The sequence below is a fragment of the Talpa occidentalis genome, unplaced genomic scaffold (genome assembly GCF_014898055.3).
Source record: "Talpa occidentalis isolate TD23 unplaced genomic scaffold, MPIMG_talOcc4v2.1, whole genome shotgun sequence".
Taxonomy (NCBI): Eukaryota; Metazoa; Chordata; class Mammalia; order Eulipotyphla; family Talpidae; genus Talpa; species Talpa occidentalis.
Window position 1 is genome coordinate 153,192,342 of NW_026555331.1, and position 12,903 is coordinate 153,205,244.

The 12,903-nt window shown below is 56.1% G+C and overlaps 1 protein-coding gene across 2 annotated transcripts in view; it reads right to left on the reverse strand.

Annotated features, from left to right (window-relative positions):
• Positions 1 to 3,434: 3,434 nt before the first annotated feature.
• The window catches only part of RHEB (Ras homolog, mTORC1 binding), a 41,493-nt gene continuing 32,024 nt past the window's right edge, over positions 3,435 to 12,903 (reverse strand). For both annotated transcript variants that reach the window (XM_037516020.2, XM_037516010.2), the window contains exons 4-8: positions 11,113 to 11,195; positions 7,696 to 7,752; positions 7,539 to 7,586; positions 6,809 to 6,890; positions 3,435 to 3,924 (exon numbers count right to left, since the gene is read on the reverse strand). In XM_037516020.2, the coding sequence (XP_037371917.1) occupies positions 3,832 to 3,924; positions 6,809 to 6,890; positions 7,539 to 7,586; positions 7,696 to 7,752; positions 11,113 to 11,195 (363 nt within the window). In that variant the 3' untranslated portion in view covers positions 3,435 to 3,831. The remainder of the gene's footprint in view (positions 3,925 to 6,808; positions 6,891 to 7,538; positions 7,587 to 7,695; positions 7,753 to 11,112; positions 11,196 to 12,903) is intronic.

The following is a 12,903-nucleotide window of genomic DNA, read 5'->3' on the forward strand; positions in this document are numbered from 1 at the left end:
GGTGACCTTTCCAGCTGCTCCAGCTGTGGGCCCAGGCGGCCCGCGAGGCCTTCCAGGGCAGAGTTCAGGCCCCATGCGCGGGGCGCCCTACAGAGGCGCTGTGCCACCCGGCTCCCCGCGCGGGACTGCGGGCTGGAGGAGGGGCGGCCGCGCCGAAGCCCAGTCCCAGGAAGCAGGACACCCTGGCGCAGAGGCCGGGCGGGGCGGGGAGCCTGCCAGGGCTGTTTTGTTTCACAAGCGGCGGGCGCCTCCCGGGCCGTTCTTGGGCAGCAGGAAGAAGTGGGTGAAAGGTCTTGATTGCTGAGGACACACTATTTCCAGAATCCTCTGCTGCTTCTTGGGAAACTTCATAACCTTAAAAATATCAGGGAGGGCCGTTTCCAGGGTGTAGCAGAATGCGGGCGCAGACAGCCCTTCGGAGTCCGTCTGTCTGTCCAGGCAGGACCGGGCTCACCACGGCCCGGAGCTGTGACTGGGCAGGTCGGAGGTCGGAGCCCCTGGGTGGGCACTGAGCCCCATGTGACTGCCGTGGGGGTGGCCCGTCGGGTGCCGCTTCCTGGGGCTGGAACGGGACAGAGCCGTTTCTTCCGGCTGGCATGCTTGGCCTGGCAGCGACCCGTGGCTCTGCGGAGCCCGGGAACATGGCAGCAGCCAGAGCCCCTCCGAGACCCACCCCGGCTGGGGACACACAGCTGCGGGGCCTGACCCAGGCGGGCGTCGGGGCAGCACTCACCTCCGGGAAATGTGACCTTGACTTTGCCGGGGCCTTGGGAGGAGCCCAGGCTTCCTACAGGCGCCAGCACACCACCCCCGGCCCGGGGGCTGCGCAGAGCGGGCATCATCAGGCCCGGAGGGCGAGGGAGCTGCCTGGACACTAGAGCTGCAGGGTCGGGACCAGAAGTCCGTTGAGAGGGCCCGCCGCCGCCTGTTCCGGGGCTCCTGCGGGCATCGGGTGTCAGGCTTGTGAGGACCGAGTCCAGAGGGCTCTCCTCTGAAGATGGGGCTCAGCTGCTTTCCAGCCCCACCGCCAGACCAGCCCTGCTCACCCCAGGAGTAATGGAAGAAACGGAAATGCAGTAAGGACGTGAACACGCAGCTTTTGCTTAATGTAGAACTCTCCCCTTTGGGGGAGGAGATAAAGTGGTTCTGGAAATTTCCAAGTTATGCTCAGGAAGGCGTCCTGCTGCAGGTACAGCCTTCCTGGCAGCCGTCAACATGCACCACCGGCCTCACCATGGCAGCCGGAGGCCTGAGGTCGACACACACCCTCCTGGCCGTGCCACGTTGAGGCTGCAGTCTTCTCAGCAGCCCCCCAGGAGCCAACGGCACCCTCTTGGGAGTCCACACCTCTCCAAGAGCTGTTGACCCTTCTCTCCATTTCGAGGCAGCAGCAAATTCGGGGTCCCCTGAACACAGGAGCTGCCAGTGTCTAACGATGGTGCAGGCAGCGCCTTCCTGGTGGAGAGCCCGCCCGGGGCACTGGGGAATGTCGGGACGCACTTGGCCAAGCTCAGAGCAGCCTGTCAGTGGCAGCCCCTGGAAAGCCACGTCTAGTTTGTTGATGTAACGTTTCCCTCCTGTTTAAAAGGCAACTTCACGGGTAAGTTTGGTTTTATACAGTCCACACGTGTGCAGTCTGCATGACAACAGCACACAGCGCGGGCAGGAGCTGCACTGCACGCAGGAGCCGTTTCTGTGCGTCGCTGAAGCTGGGCAGGTCACTACATACACGTGTGGTAAGTGATGAGATGAAAACGTGGGCTGGGGAGTCCGGGGAGCCCAGCTTGGAGTGGGGAGCCGCTGGGGTGCTGCAGCTGTATGTGGAGTGGGAGAGGTGCACTCAGGAGACCCTCTGGTTCTGGAGCTGCCAGGAGGTCATGGCAGGCCTTCAGGTTGAGGTGGGCAGTTTGGGTTTGGACACAGGTTAAGACAAGTAGAGTCGGGGCCTCCCCGGTGGCGCAGCGGTTGAGTGCTGGGTTGTGAAGCTGCCCGCAGCCTCCGCGGCGCCGGTTCGATCCCCAGCTGCTCCCCGGCCACCGGAGGGTCCCACATGGCGCGCAGACCTCTCCTGCCGCCCGCTGCTCCCCTCAGCAGTGTCCTTCGGTCCTTCTGCCTGCTCTGCTCCCCGCTCTGGCTCTGGTGAATTCTCTCACCCTCCCGCGCTTCTGACTGTACCCAGTGCTTGTATAAATAAATAAATAAATCCTAAAAAAAAAAAAAAAAAAAAAAAAAAGACAAGTAGAGTCTTTTCAGAAGGGAGTGACAGAAAATGACTGACGTTCTCAACACCTGGCACGGTGTGACGGGCCCTAGGGGGACCTGCGTGCAGTGGACAGGAAGCAAGACCTCAGCAGGCAGGGCCCTGGGAGCCGCCGCTGGGCTGATGACAGGAGGTGTGAGGTGGAGGCGGACGGGGAGGGGTCCGAAGGTCGTGAGGTGAGGTGAGGACGGGGTTCAGAGTTCTAGCTTCGGGACCCTGTGGATACTGGTGTCTTTCCTGAGCCAAGGGCCTAGGGGAGCCTCTGGTTTTTTAAGTAAATCAAGAATTCAATTTGGGGCCTAGAGATGCCTGCCAGAGAGAAGATGAGAGACGCTTGGGGCCTGAGGAAGCCGGGGAGAGAGACGCTCTGGGCTCACTGGGAAACGTGGCTGTGCGAGTGACCGGGTCCAGGAAGAGGGTGTTGGCAGGGAGAGGGGCCCCTTCAGAGGACGAGAGCAAGGGGATGAGGCAGCCGCGAGCAGGGAGGGGCAGGCGCGGTGCCCTGCCAACAGGAGACTCCAAGGAGGACCGGCCGCGTGGGCTACCGCGTCGTCAGAAAGAAGCCAGGCGCCAGCACGGCCTGGTGACGCGGTGACGAGCCACTGCGCTACAGCACGTCGGGGCTCACCCGGGGGACCGCACGTGGGCGGGCTGCGAGCGGGCGCCCGACTAGCCACGCTCCATACGTGCGTTCTGATCCTCGCTCTGGTTTCACGGGCTGCGGAGTGTGAGCAGCTCTGAGCGTGCAGCCACTGTGGCCTTCGCACCGCCTGCGCGTGGGCCTGCGAGCGCGCGCGCGCTCCAGTGGGAAAAGCACCGACGGGCGAGGTTTGCGTTCGGAAATGCTGGAAGCCTTAGAGACGATGGAGCAGTGTTACATAACCAAAAAACCTTAGTCTAACCTGACAGCTGCAGCGAGAATTTCTCCGGTGCTCAGGTATCACGGACACAGACCGAATCTGGTGGGTGGCCGCAGCCCTGCCACCCGCAGCACCCCAGGACGGTCTTCCCACCACGGCCCAAGCCATGCACGCCCCGGTGGGCTGAGGCCACCCCAATCCGGCTCTCCCGGCCTGCACATGGTGTGCTGCGCCAAGCTCGGACCCACGCCTTCCTGTGGGGGGCGGGGGTCTGCAGGAGGCCAGGCTTTCTTCTCTGAAAGTCACACTAAGTAAGGTTCGCAGCTAATTTATTTACAAGTATACATTTAACACAATGAAATAAACACTGATATATCGTAGCCTAGTTATAGTAGTGTAACAATATGTATCATTTTGATGATTACATTATTTTAAACAACAAACTACACTGAAAAATTAATGCCGATAAAATCTTGGTCATAATATTATTAAGAAATACAATATATAAATTGAAAATATGATTGCCTGAAATTTGAACATGGAAGTGAACTCATCTGGACAGAGTCAGAGGCGAACATAATCTGGAAGGGGAAGCTCTGACCCAAATGCAATCTCTCAGGTTAACAGAAGAGGAAGAAGCAGAGTCTATCTCACAGGTGGCGGGCGCTTGCCCCCCCCGCAGGCCCGGCGTCCTCGGGGTTCACAGCGGAGTCACATCACCGAGCAGGAAGACTTTCCTTGGGAAGCGGCCCCATCCATTTTTTCTGCCTCCAAAATTATCCTTCTGAAAACGTCCACAGCAGTCTGGTGACAGAAAGCGGAAACGGCGTGAGTTCTGACGGGATGCGCCCCCCTGCAGTGGGGCAGCCAGAGCCCCAGGAGCCCCGGCCTCTTCCCTCCCAGGGGACCACCCCACGTCCGCGCCCACCCGCTGGCCGAGCACGAGCGCACCGGGCTCCGGCCCTGCTGGCATCGGTGTCCATGGTCGCAGCTGCCAGCCCACCCCTCTCACCCTCCGCCCCAGCCCCACGCCAGCGGCTGCCTACCTTCCCTCTCACCCGAGCCTTGCTTATCGCTAACCGCCCTCGAGCCCCGTCCTCCCTCACCCTCAGAACCCTCAGCTCCGACTCCCCTGCAGTACGCACGTGTCACCTTCAAGCCCTGCTCTTATGGTCACAGGCCAACCGTCTTCTTTCTGGGGCGTCACTGTCCCCAGGGCCACTGCTGGCGCCCACACCCTCCTCTCCCCCAGGGGGCTGTCTTCCACAGCTCGCTACTCAGCCCAAAGGGCAGCCCCACTTCACAGGGAGGTGCCAACTCAGGGCGGGCAATTTCACGACTGAGCACGCTGCTGGCAACAACTCTCCTCTCCGAGGACATGCGCTCCACCCCGTGTCCCTGCGCCTGGGGACAAGAGCCTTTTAAGGCAAACTAAAGGATCCGTTTCCTATGCGCATTTCCCACGAACCCCCATTCATATCTGGGCTTGCAAAAGCTGCCCACTGCCTTTTGAAGGTAATGGGGAGACTCAAGAACAGACCTTCCTGGAACCATTACAAACACGCCAGGCCTCCAGCTCCAGGCCGAGGAGCAGCTCCGTCACACCGCAGTGGGGCGTCCTGGTTGTTCTCACCGAGACAGATGACGTGGAAACAACGCCCTGAGCACGGCGCCCCTTCTTTACAGGGAGGGGCCCACGAGGCAGCCCTGCCCTGGGGGCGCGGGAGATGATCCCACATACGCACCCAACAGCGACCCACGTGTGACACACATCATGGGACCCGCCTGAGGTGAGACAGACACTGAGGCCAGCCGGCTTGCGGCGTCACAGACTCTCAAAGAGGAGCGGTGAGGCCGGCCGACAGACCCAAAGGTGGTTTTGGTCAGTGCTGGGCGCGGGGCGCCAGGATGGCGAGGACCACGTGGCAGGCCTGGCCATCACCAGGCACCATGGTTTTTTCCAGGAGGGAACCTGTGAGATGTCGTTTTAGCCGACATGGCAGGGCTGCGCTATCAGCCCCCAGGCCGTATGTCCCGCCCCAGTACTTCCTCATTTTACAAACGGAAGTCTATGCCTTTGAGACCACCTGGAAGTTTCTATAATACAAATTTCTAGGTACATGGACAAAACAGGAAGAACCACACACCAGCCATCTGGCCCACAAGCAGATTCAACGTGCCCCGCTGACAGCAGGGCGTGGACACCGTGCAGGAGTCCCGGCTCCGCAGAGCGCCAGCACCAGGGCTGCACCCGAGCGCGGCAGCTCCATCCCCGATACATCCAGAACAGACTCCAGTCTCCCCACACAACAAGGCCTTTTACCGAGAAGAGTCTGTGTCCCTCCCCACACTCTGGGCCCAGGAGGTCCCTCTCCTCACCACCAGAAAGCGTGGCACAGGGGAGAGAGGACTGCCATTTTGGATTTTAACTTTAAACTTTGGATTTTAGATTTAAAATTAGTCCAAGTGCCCCTCCCACATAAAGCAGAGTGAGCTCAGAGAAGTCATTTTCCTCTCTGCACCTTTGATTTGTCTAAAATGAGGTTGATCTTCAGGACAGACCGTGGCACCCAATAGATATTTGATTTAATTTAACAAACTATTGGCACCTCTCCCATCCCAACGCTTGTCACCCCAATTCTCACTATCTGCTCTTGTGATTGGGGGGTGGGGCAAGCACATGGATCGAACACTCCTTGTCTGAACACGGGGACGAGCAGGCGGCCCCCAAGGGACGCCCGGCTGACAGAAGCACTGGGCCAAAGACACTGGGAAGGTCACAGAGCGTTAAAGGGGCGGGAGAGAAGGAACTAGTAAGAAGGGGAACTTGACGCAGGACCTCAAGAGCTGGGGGTCCCACTAAGGGGCCAAGCGCTGGGCTGGGAGGGAAGGGCGCCAGGCAGTTCTGCGAGCGCCTCTCAGCCAGGACCAGCCTGCAGTCTCCTCGCAGAAATGAAAACCAGTTAGTCTTAGGGGAGGGTCAAACAAGGTGGCAGGTGGAAAACACTCTATGAAACTGTAAAAGGCGTCACAAATGCAAGAGGTCAGAGAAGGGACACTGCAGCGGCAAAGGCCAGCCGGTGCCCACGTGACTGCGGAGTGGGGCAGCAACGAGAGGGAGCCGGAGGAGAGCGGACCAGGCCAGCCCTCGGGTCACGGCCCCGCTAACGGCGCTGCGCCCCGCTCCACAGACAATGGGCCGCGCGGGCAGTCTCTGAGTCAGGGCGACGTCATCGGGTTGGCAGTGCCAGAAACAGTCAGCGACAGGCGTGGGCCTGCAGGTCTACGTTAAAGGTAGGAAGGAAGAGGAGGAGGGGGCTGCGCGGGGCCTCCCCACTGAGGTGCGTGTCTGTTAAGGACAGCAGAGCACGACCGCAGGTTCTCCCTGCACCTCAGAGCGCCAGGGGGGTGGTCCGGGAACAACGCTGTTGCCGAAGTGTTAATTTAAGGTCTCCTTCCTTTTCTCTGTCTGGACTTACTTCTGTACCAGCCTTTCCTATGAAACACAAGTAGGAATAACGTCTGCTCCCAAAGGTAGAATTCCCTTCCCTACTCACTCCTGTTCTCCTGTGGACAACACCCAGGTCCCACCTAAGCGAGGCGCTGACTGAATTAAAACACAGCACCTGCCTCAGAAAGCAACCTCAAGATGCCATCAGAAACGGCGGCAGGAGTTTAAGATACGCACCTGATTTTCTTTAGCAGAAGATTCCAAAAAAGCTGCATTCCAAGACTCTGCTAAGGCCTTCCCCTCCTCGTAGCTCACCACCCTAAAGGAAAAGGAAAATCTAATTAAATTCGTGCTTTCCTGTCCGCGGCACGCAGCACCTGCAAGCGGCTCACCAAGCAGGCTCCGCGCCACCCATTTTCCCGTATGGATGACAAGCTCGCTCTGCTCAGCACCGCACCGAGCGCGGAGCGACGCTTGGGCTGGGGGACAGAATGGGTGTGGCCTTGGGAGCCACCCAAGCTCCTGGAAGGCCCACGGTCCAGAGCCCGCGGTGGCAGCTTCCGGGTCTCCATGACCTGCCACGACAGACCGTGATGCAGCCCGGGGTCAGCACCCAGGGACAGGCATTCTGCTGCGCGCAGGCGGTGGTACTGGCCGGCGTCCTCGCCCGGCGCATCCCTCGTCCTCACCCCCCCATGCTGGGACACGCCTGTGGGAGGAACGGAGTGCTGCCACGGTCTCTTTACAGACCGCACAGAAGAGCAGATCAGACACTTTTCCACGATTGCTCTTTTCTAGAGAAACGCCTTTTAGGGCGGGGAGGCGGGCGCAGTGGCTCCTGCTCCGGCGGCCACAGGCTGGCCGGGCCCACCACGCTCGCCGCGACGGCAGCAGCCACAACGGAACTTCAGGGATCACCACCTTGGACCCGATGGAATAAACCCGTCATTATTTACAAGTCACGTACCTTTCCATATGCAGGTCCTTCTTATTCCCGACCAGCATGATGGGTATTCTGCAAGGGTAAGAACAAAAGGCCCACGTCAAGGGGTCCGCGCCAGAGGTCACCGCCCGGCTCTGCTACCCTGAGTGTAGCTAAGGAAAGAGATGAAATCACTACTTACTGGACTTTCCCCACCATATCCAGCAACTTGCCGTGGATAACTTTAATCACTTCAAAACTACAAAACAGAAAGTGTACAGTCAGACGTCCACTTGAGTGCTGACGTGTTTCAGCCTGTCAGTGACGTTTACAGGGGAAGGCAGAAACGGTCACAGACGCACCATGTCTACGCGCAATAACCCGAACACCAGCAAGGCCCGCGCCGTCCCCAACCACCTCTGCGCAGGGGCACGTGAGAGGCGCAGGAGCCCCACCGGGACGCTCAACGCGAAGTGGGCGCGCGCGAGCTGGGGCAGCCGGAGGGGGTGAGGAGCCACACCAAACCTCCATCAGCCGCTGAGTAAACACCCGTAGACTCTATGAGCTCGGGGGCTCCCACAGCGGGGCCTGTTGCCCGTCTTTCCAGGTGCACCCCTCGGGTGGCGTCCTGACCCCAGCGCCTCGGCTGGGGCTGGCTCACCGTGAGCCGGCGCTCTTTCTCACGCCCAGCTTGGCATTCAGTGAGGTCACAGTCGACTTGAAATCGGCCACAGCAGGATGGTGTGATCACTCACCAGCTGCCAAATGGCCACATGCCACCCCCAGTCAGAGAACCTGTGGTCACATGGGTGCCAGGCCCAGGATGGGCCTAGCTGCCACTCGACTGTGCCCCCCAGGTCTGGGCCTCCCCACAGAGCGCATCAGCACAACCCTCCTTTTCTTCTCAGCACAGGGACCTATTGAGGCAACAGATGGTCCACCCGCTCCCGACTGGTCACGGCCCCACCTCTGACCCTGTGTCCACTACTACTGCCGCCATTCATTCTGCACAAAGCAGCACAGGCCTCTTGCTGTTCCTCTCTCGGCAAGCATGCTCCGGCCAGAACCTCTGCAGTCACCTTCCTTATGCCTGGAATGTTCTTTCTCCAGATCGCACTATAACCTGCTTCCTCACTTTTTTCCAAATCTTTATGCAAATGTCACAGTTTAGTCTTTTCAGCTCATCCATATGATTCGCAGATTCCCTCTATGTTTCAGTTCCCTCCCTGCCTTGTGCTGCTCATCAGCACCGCCCCAGACCCACGCTCTCAGCCTTCGCCGCTGAATTTCCTGCTCATACCCTCAACTAAGCAATACCAGCTCCACGATGTGCATTCACTGTTGTATCCAAACTCCTGGAGCTGACTGACTAAGGCCCTATGAAGGCATCTGAAACCACCGCCTGCCACTGGACCTGAAGGCACGTGTCACAGCAGTCACAGCAAGCCAACAACAGGACCTGGGTGCTGTGAACACCCGAGGCTGCGTTCTGGAACCAGTCTCTCAGCATGTGCTGCATCTCCAACATTGAAAAGTGTGTGAGTGCTGGGGAGGGCGGACAGTGAAGAAGCGGCAAGTAGTCATGGCAAGAGCTGAGGCTGCGTGGGTTGCAGTGAAGACCCCGCCCTTCTGGATGCACAGCCCGTGGAAATGCCCAGAGGGAAGGCTGGGCCTAGTGACTGGCTTCTAGTGAGTACACTACGGCAATAGCGATAATCAAATGTCATTCCGAGATGAGGTTGTAAAAGACCTGGCACCAATCGTGCTGGAAATTCGGTGGCTTTCCCGTGACCGCTCTGATGGAGGGTCACCTGGCAATGAGCCACAGGCAGCCTCAGGCCAACAGCCAGCAAAGACCTGGAGCCCTCGGTCCAAGAACTCTCATGGAGCCAGGTGCTGACAACAGCCCAGGCAGACACCCCACTTTGCTCAGAGAGACCCTGAAGCTTAAGCCACGCCCAGGCTGCTGAACTAGTAAAGCTGAAATAATAAATGAATGAGGTTTTAAGCTGCTAAATTTGGGGCTGATTTGTTACAGACTTTTACTTGAAAGGAAAGCAAATATCTGTACTTTTGTTGTCTTCAAACATCATTTTTGTCAAATAAAACCAAAGCAGCACCAGTTCCACACAGGGCCGACAGACTGCAGCAGGCGCGGCGGCTGAATGGCAGGAGGGCAATGTCTAAGAAAGGACAGAGATTATGTGAAAGAGCAAAGAGCAACTCAGAGTGGACGGAAGTGCGCAAAGCCAGCCTGGAAGGTGTTCAAGGTCCACTCTCCCCAAGGTTCTAGAAATCCACTTTATTCTGACAACAGAATTCTAACGGGTTTAGAACCCGATGATTTGCTGGGATAACAACAGGCTGAATTTCAAACTGCGGTCCCAAGCCAGTACTAAGATGTGTTCTCAATTTAGTGGGTTACAGGCAGCATTTTCAAAAAGTTGAAATAGTTCACACACAGGAAAGGCATCCGGTACGGGCGACACGTGTTTGTGCGTGCTGTGCCAACACTTCTAACCGGGGCTGCCGCTGAGGACTGACACGCGGTGGCTGGCTGTGCCGTGTGGCGGGGGAGACGTCCCGCTGCGGAAAGTGCTTGCAGAGCGCCCATCTCATTGCTTGCCAATCCTGTTATGCCAGTCACACGGATCACAAACTCATAATTTAAGTTCTGAACTTTTGAAATACGAGGTAGAATTGTTTCTCTGAAACTCAAGGTGGAGAAAAGGGTTACTTGGCACATTCGGAGGGCAGCGGGCGGCACTCTTCCCATGAAGTCGCGCGCGCAGCGGCGAGGAGTCCAGGCCTGCGCTGCCCAACATGGCGGCCGCCGGTGGCCCCCGAGCACCTGAAATGTGGCTAGCGGCTGGCAGAGGGTAGCGCAGACGCAGAGTCCCACCGCAATGGCGGGCACTAAGCAACCTCGGGCAAGCACTTTGCATCCCTGTCACTCAGTTTCCTCCTGTAGGAAGAGGTAACTCTCTCAGGCAACAATGAAGCGAAACCATGGGTGGTCTCACATACCCAACTCCCCACTCCCACTGTCCCAGACGCTCAGCAGCAGGTCCTCGGCATCCAAACTCCCTCCACTGGCTCTGCTCAGCTCTGTGCTGCTCACAGCCACAGCCCCCTCCTCCACAACACAGGGCGCCCCCAACAGGAGGCGGAGGTGTGAAATGTGTGTCCAGAGGAGCCATTCACAACCCACTGTTACATAGTAAAGTGATCTTATTACTCAAAGATTTTATTGCATAAATTCAAAGGATAAAATATTTAACAAATTGAAACCCCCAGATTATATGGGAAGGTCTATTTCCATTAATATAATGGAAACACAAAAGGTCAATTAACCATTTCAATTAACAAAAAAAACTCAGATTGTGTTCAATTATCTCTCTAGCTTGAGGTAAACATACAGTTTTTATTCCGTGGGTGCAAGAGCACACTTATCTGGGTAAGCTTTCCCCACAGCAACCTGTCTGTTCCACAAGATAATCACTGCAAAACATTTACCCTAAAAATTAAGCCTAACTGTAACCACAGCAAATTGCAGGACACTCTTCAGAGGATTAATACTATCTTCCTAGAGCAACTCAAGCAGCAGGGTGAGTCTTACCTTTTGGTTGATGTAACAGAATACACAAGAATATAACCATTAATGTCTATGGAGTACGTCTGAGGAAAGATGGAATATTCATCCTGTGGAATGAAAAGAAATTACATTTAAGTCAAGTCCTCCCACAGCGTAACGTTACATGCAACCTGTCCTGGTTTTTCTGTATTAACCTGGTCAGAGAAATCAAACCCCACATTACTCTACGAACATAACCACACACGAATCTGCTTAAAGTGAATCTGCTTAGGTCAATACGGAAAACGAGTGTGGCCTCTCTAAGACTGCAGGGCAGGCTCTGAGCTGCGCACTCTGGAGAGAGGAGGGTGCAGAGAGGCCGCGTCACCAAGGGGAAGAGCCACTGCTCTTCAATTTTGGGGATGAAAAGGCCAGAATCTCTCAGACCTCATAGGAAATGACAAGCACTGCTGGTTAGTTCCATAAATATGGATTTTCGTACTGAAATTGCTACCCGGACCCACGCTCTGTGCGCAGCACAGTGGCCTGAGCACCCACCTGCCGTCGTCCGGGCTCCGCCAGCAGGCGAGAGGCCAGGAGGAGGAGGAGAATCAAACATCAGCCCTTTGAGATCAGGTGGACCATTTTTTGAGCAAGTCCAGGACTTGCAGACACAGGCAGTAACAGTGTCCTAGCGCCCAGTTTTAAAATGCTTTACAAAACTGCTTTAGACACAGAATTCTAAAGCATACGAAGGACCTAATGTCATTGCCGTTTTCATCAGCACATGACACAGTCTGATACAAACATTTCGTTCTTGGCTTAAATATAATTGTCAATATATCACACACTAGTGCAAAGCACTAGTATAGAGAAATCACATCAAGTCACCGTTCTATCAAGTAGCTGGCTTTGCTAACTTTGTAATTCTATAGCACTTTATGTTCACAGCGATCCTGAATTATTACTACTTACCACAAGAAAGTGTCCTTGAAAAAATAAAGCTTTACTATCAATTCTCTGGTATCATAAATTAGAACCATTAATCAGAATTACAAGCACGACTATAACAGCATTTCTGCATCATGGTGCTCACGATACATGCTAAATCTTTACTTTCATTATCAGCAAAATTCTCATTAAGTTGAATTCATTTTAGTATTGATTTCTGAAAACAAATTTTGGTGACCGGAATGATAAATCTTTTCACCCAGATGAAAACAAAATCCCACACGATCTGAGTCACCAGCTCAGTTAAAGTAAAGCAAAGTTCAAGTTATCTCTGCCCTGAGAGGAAGACGTGGAATGAAAGAAAAGAGTAATCATAGTCAAAAAGCAGGGTGCAGAAAAAAGCTACCGTGGAGCTCCCAGCTGTAACAGCAACCCAAAGGGACAAAATTCCTAGGGATATTAAGAAAATGAAAGAGTACATTTTTTCCGAAGAAAACCTTAAAATACTCTAGAGAGAAAAGACTTAATGGGAACAAGGTGCTGTGTCCCTTGGCAGAATATCCAGGCACAGGGCGCCCCACTGCTGCCTCCAGCGGGAATGCGGTGCCGCCCAGGCCGGTCTGAATGTGGGGCCGTGGGCGGCAGCCGAGCGGCAGAGGGTGGGAGACAAACAGCGCGGGAGCTGAGCAGACTGGACCGTCTACGCAGATGTGCTCAGACTTGGGAAGGGGCGCACGGTCACACAGCATCTCAGCCAGCAGGGCCAAGGGCACCCTCAACGAGACTGGCAGGAACAGGTGCGCGCCACCCGGGCGGTGAGCTCAGTGGGCGTTAAGTCACTCCTCAGCAGAAATGTGCTCCGGAGGAACCAGAGATTTCAGGGTG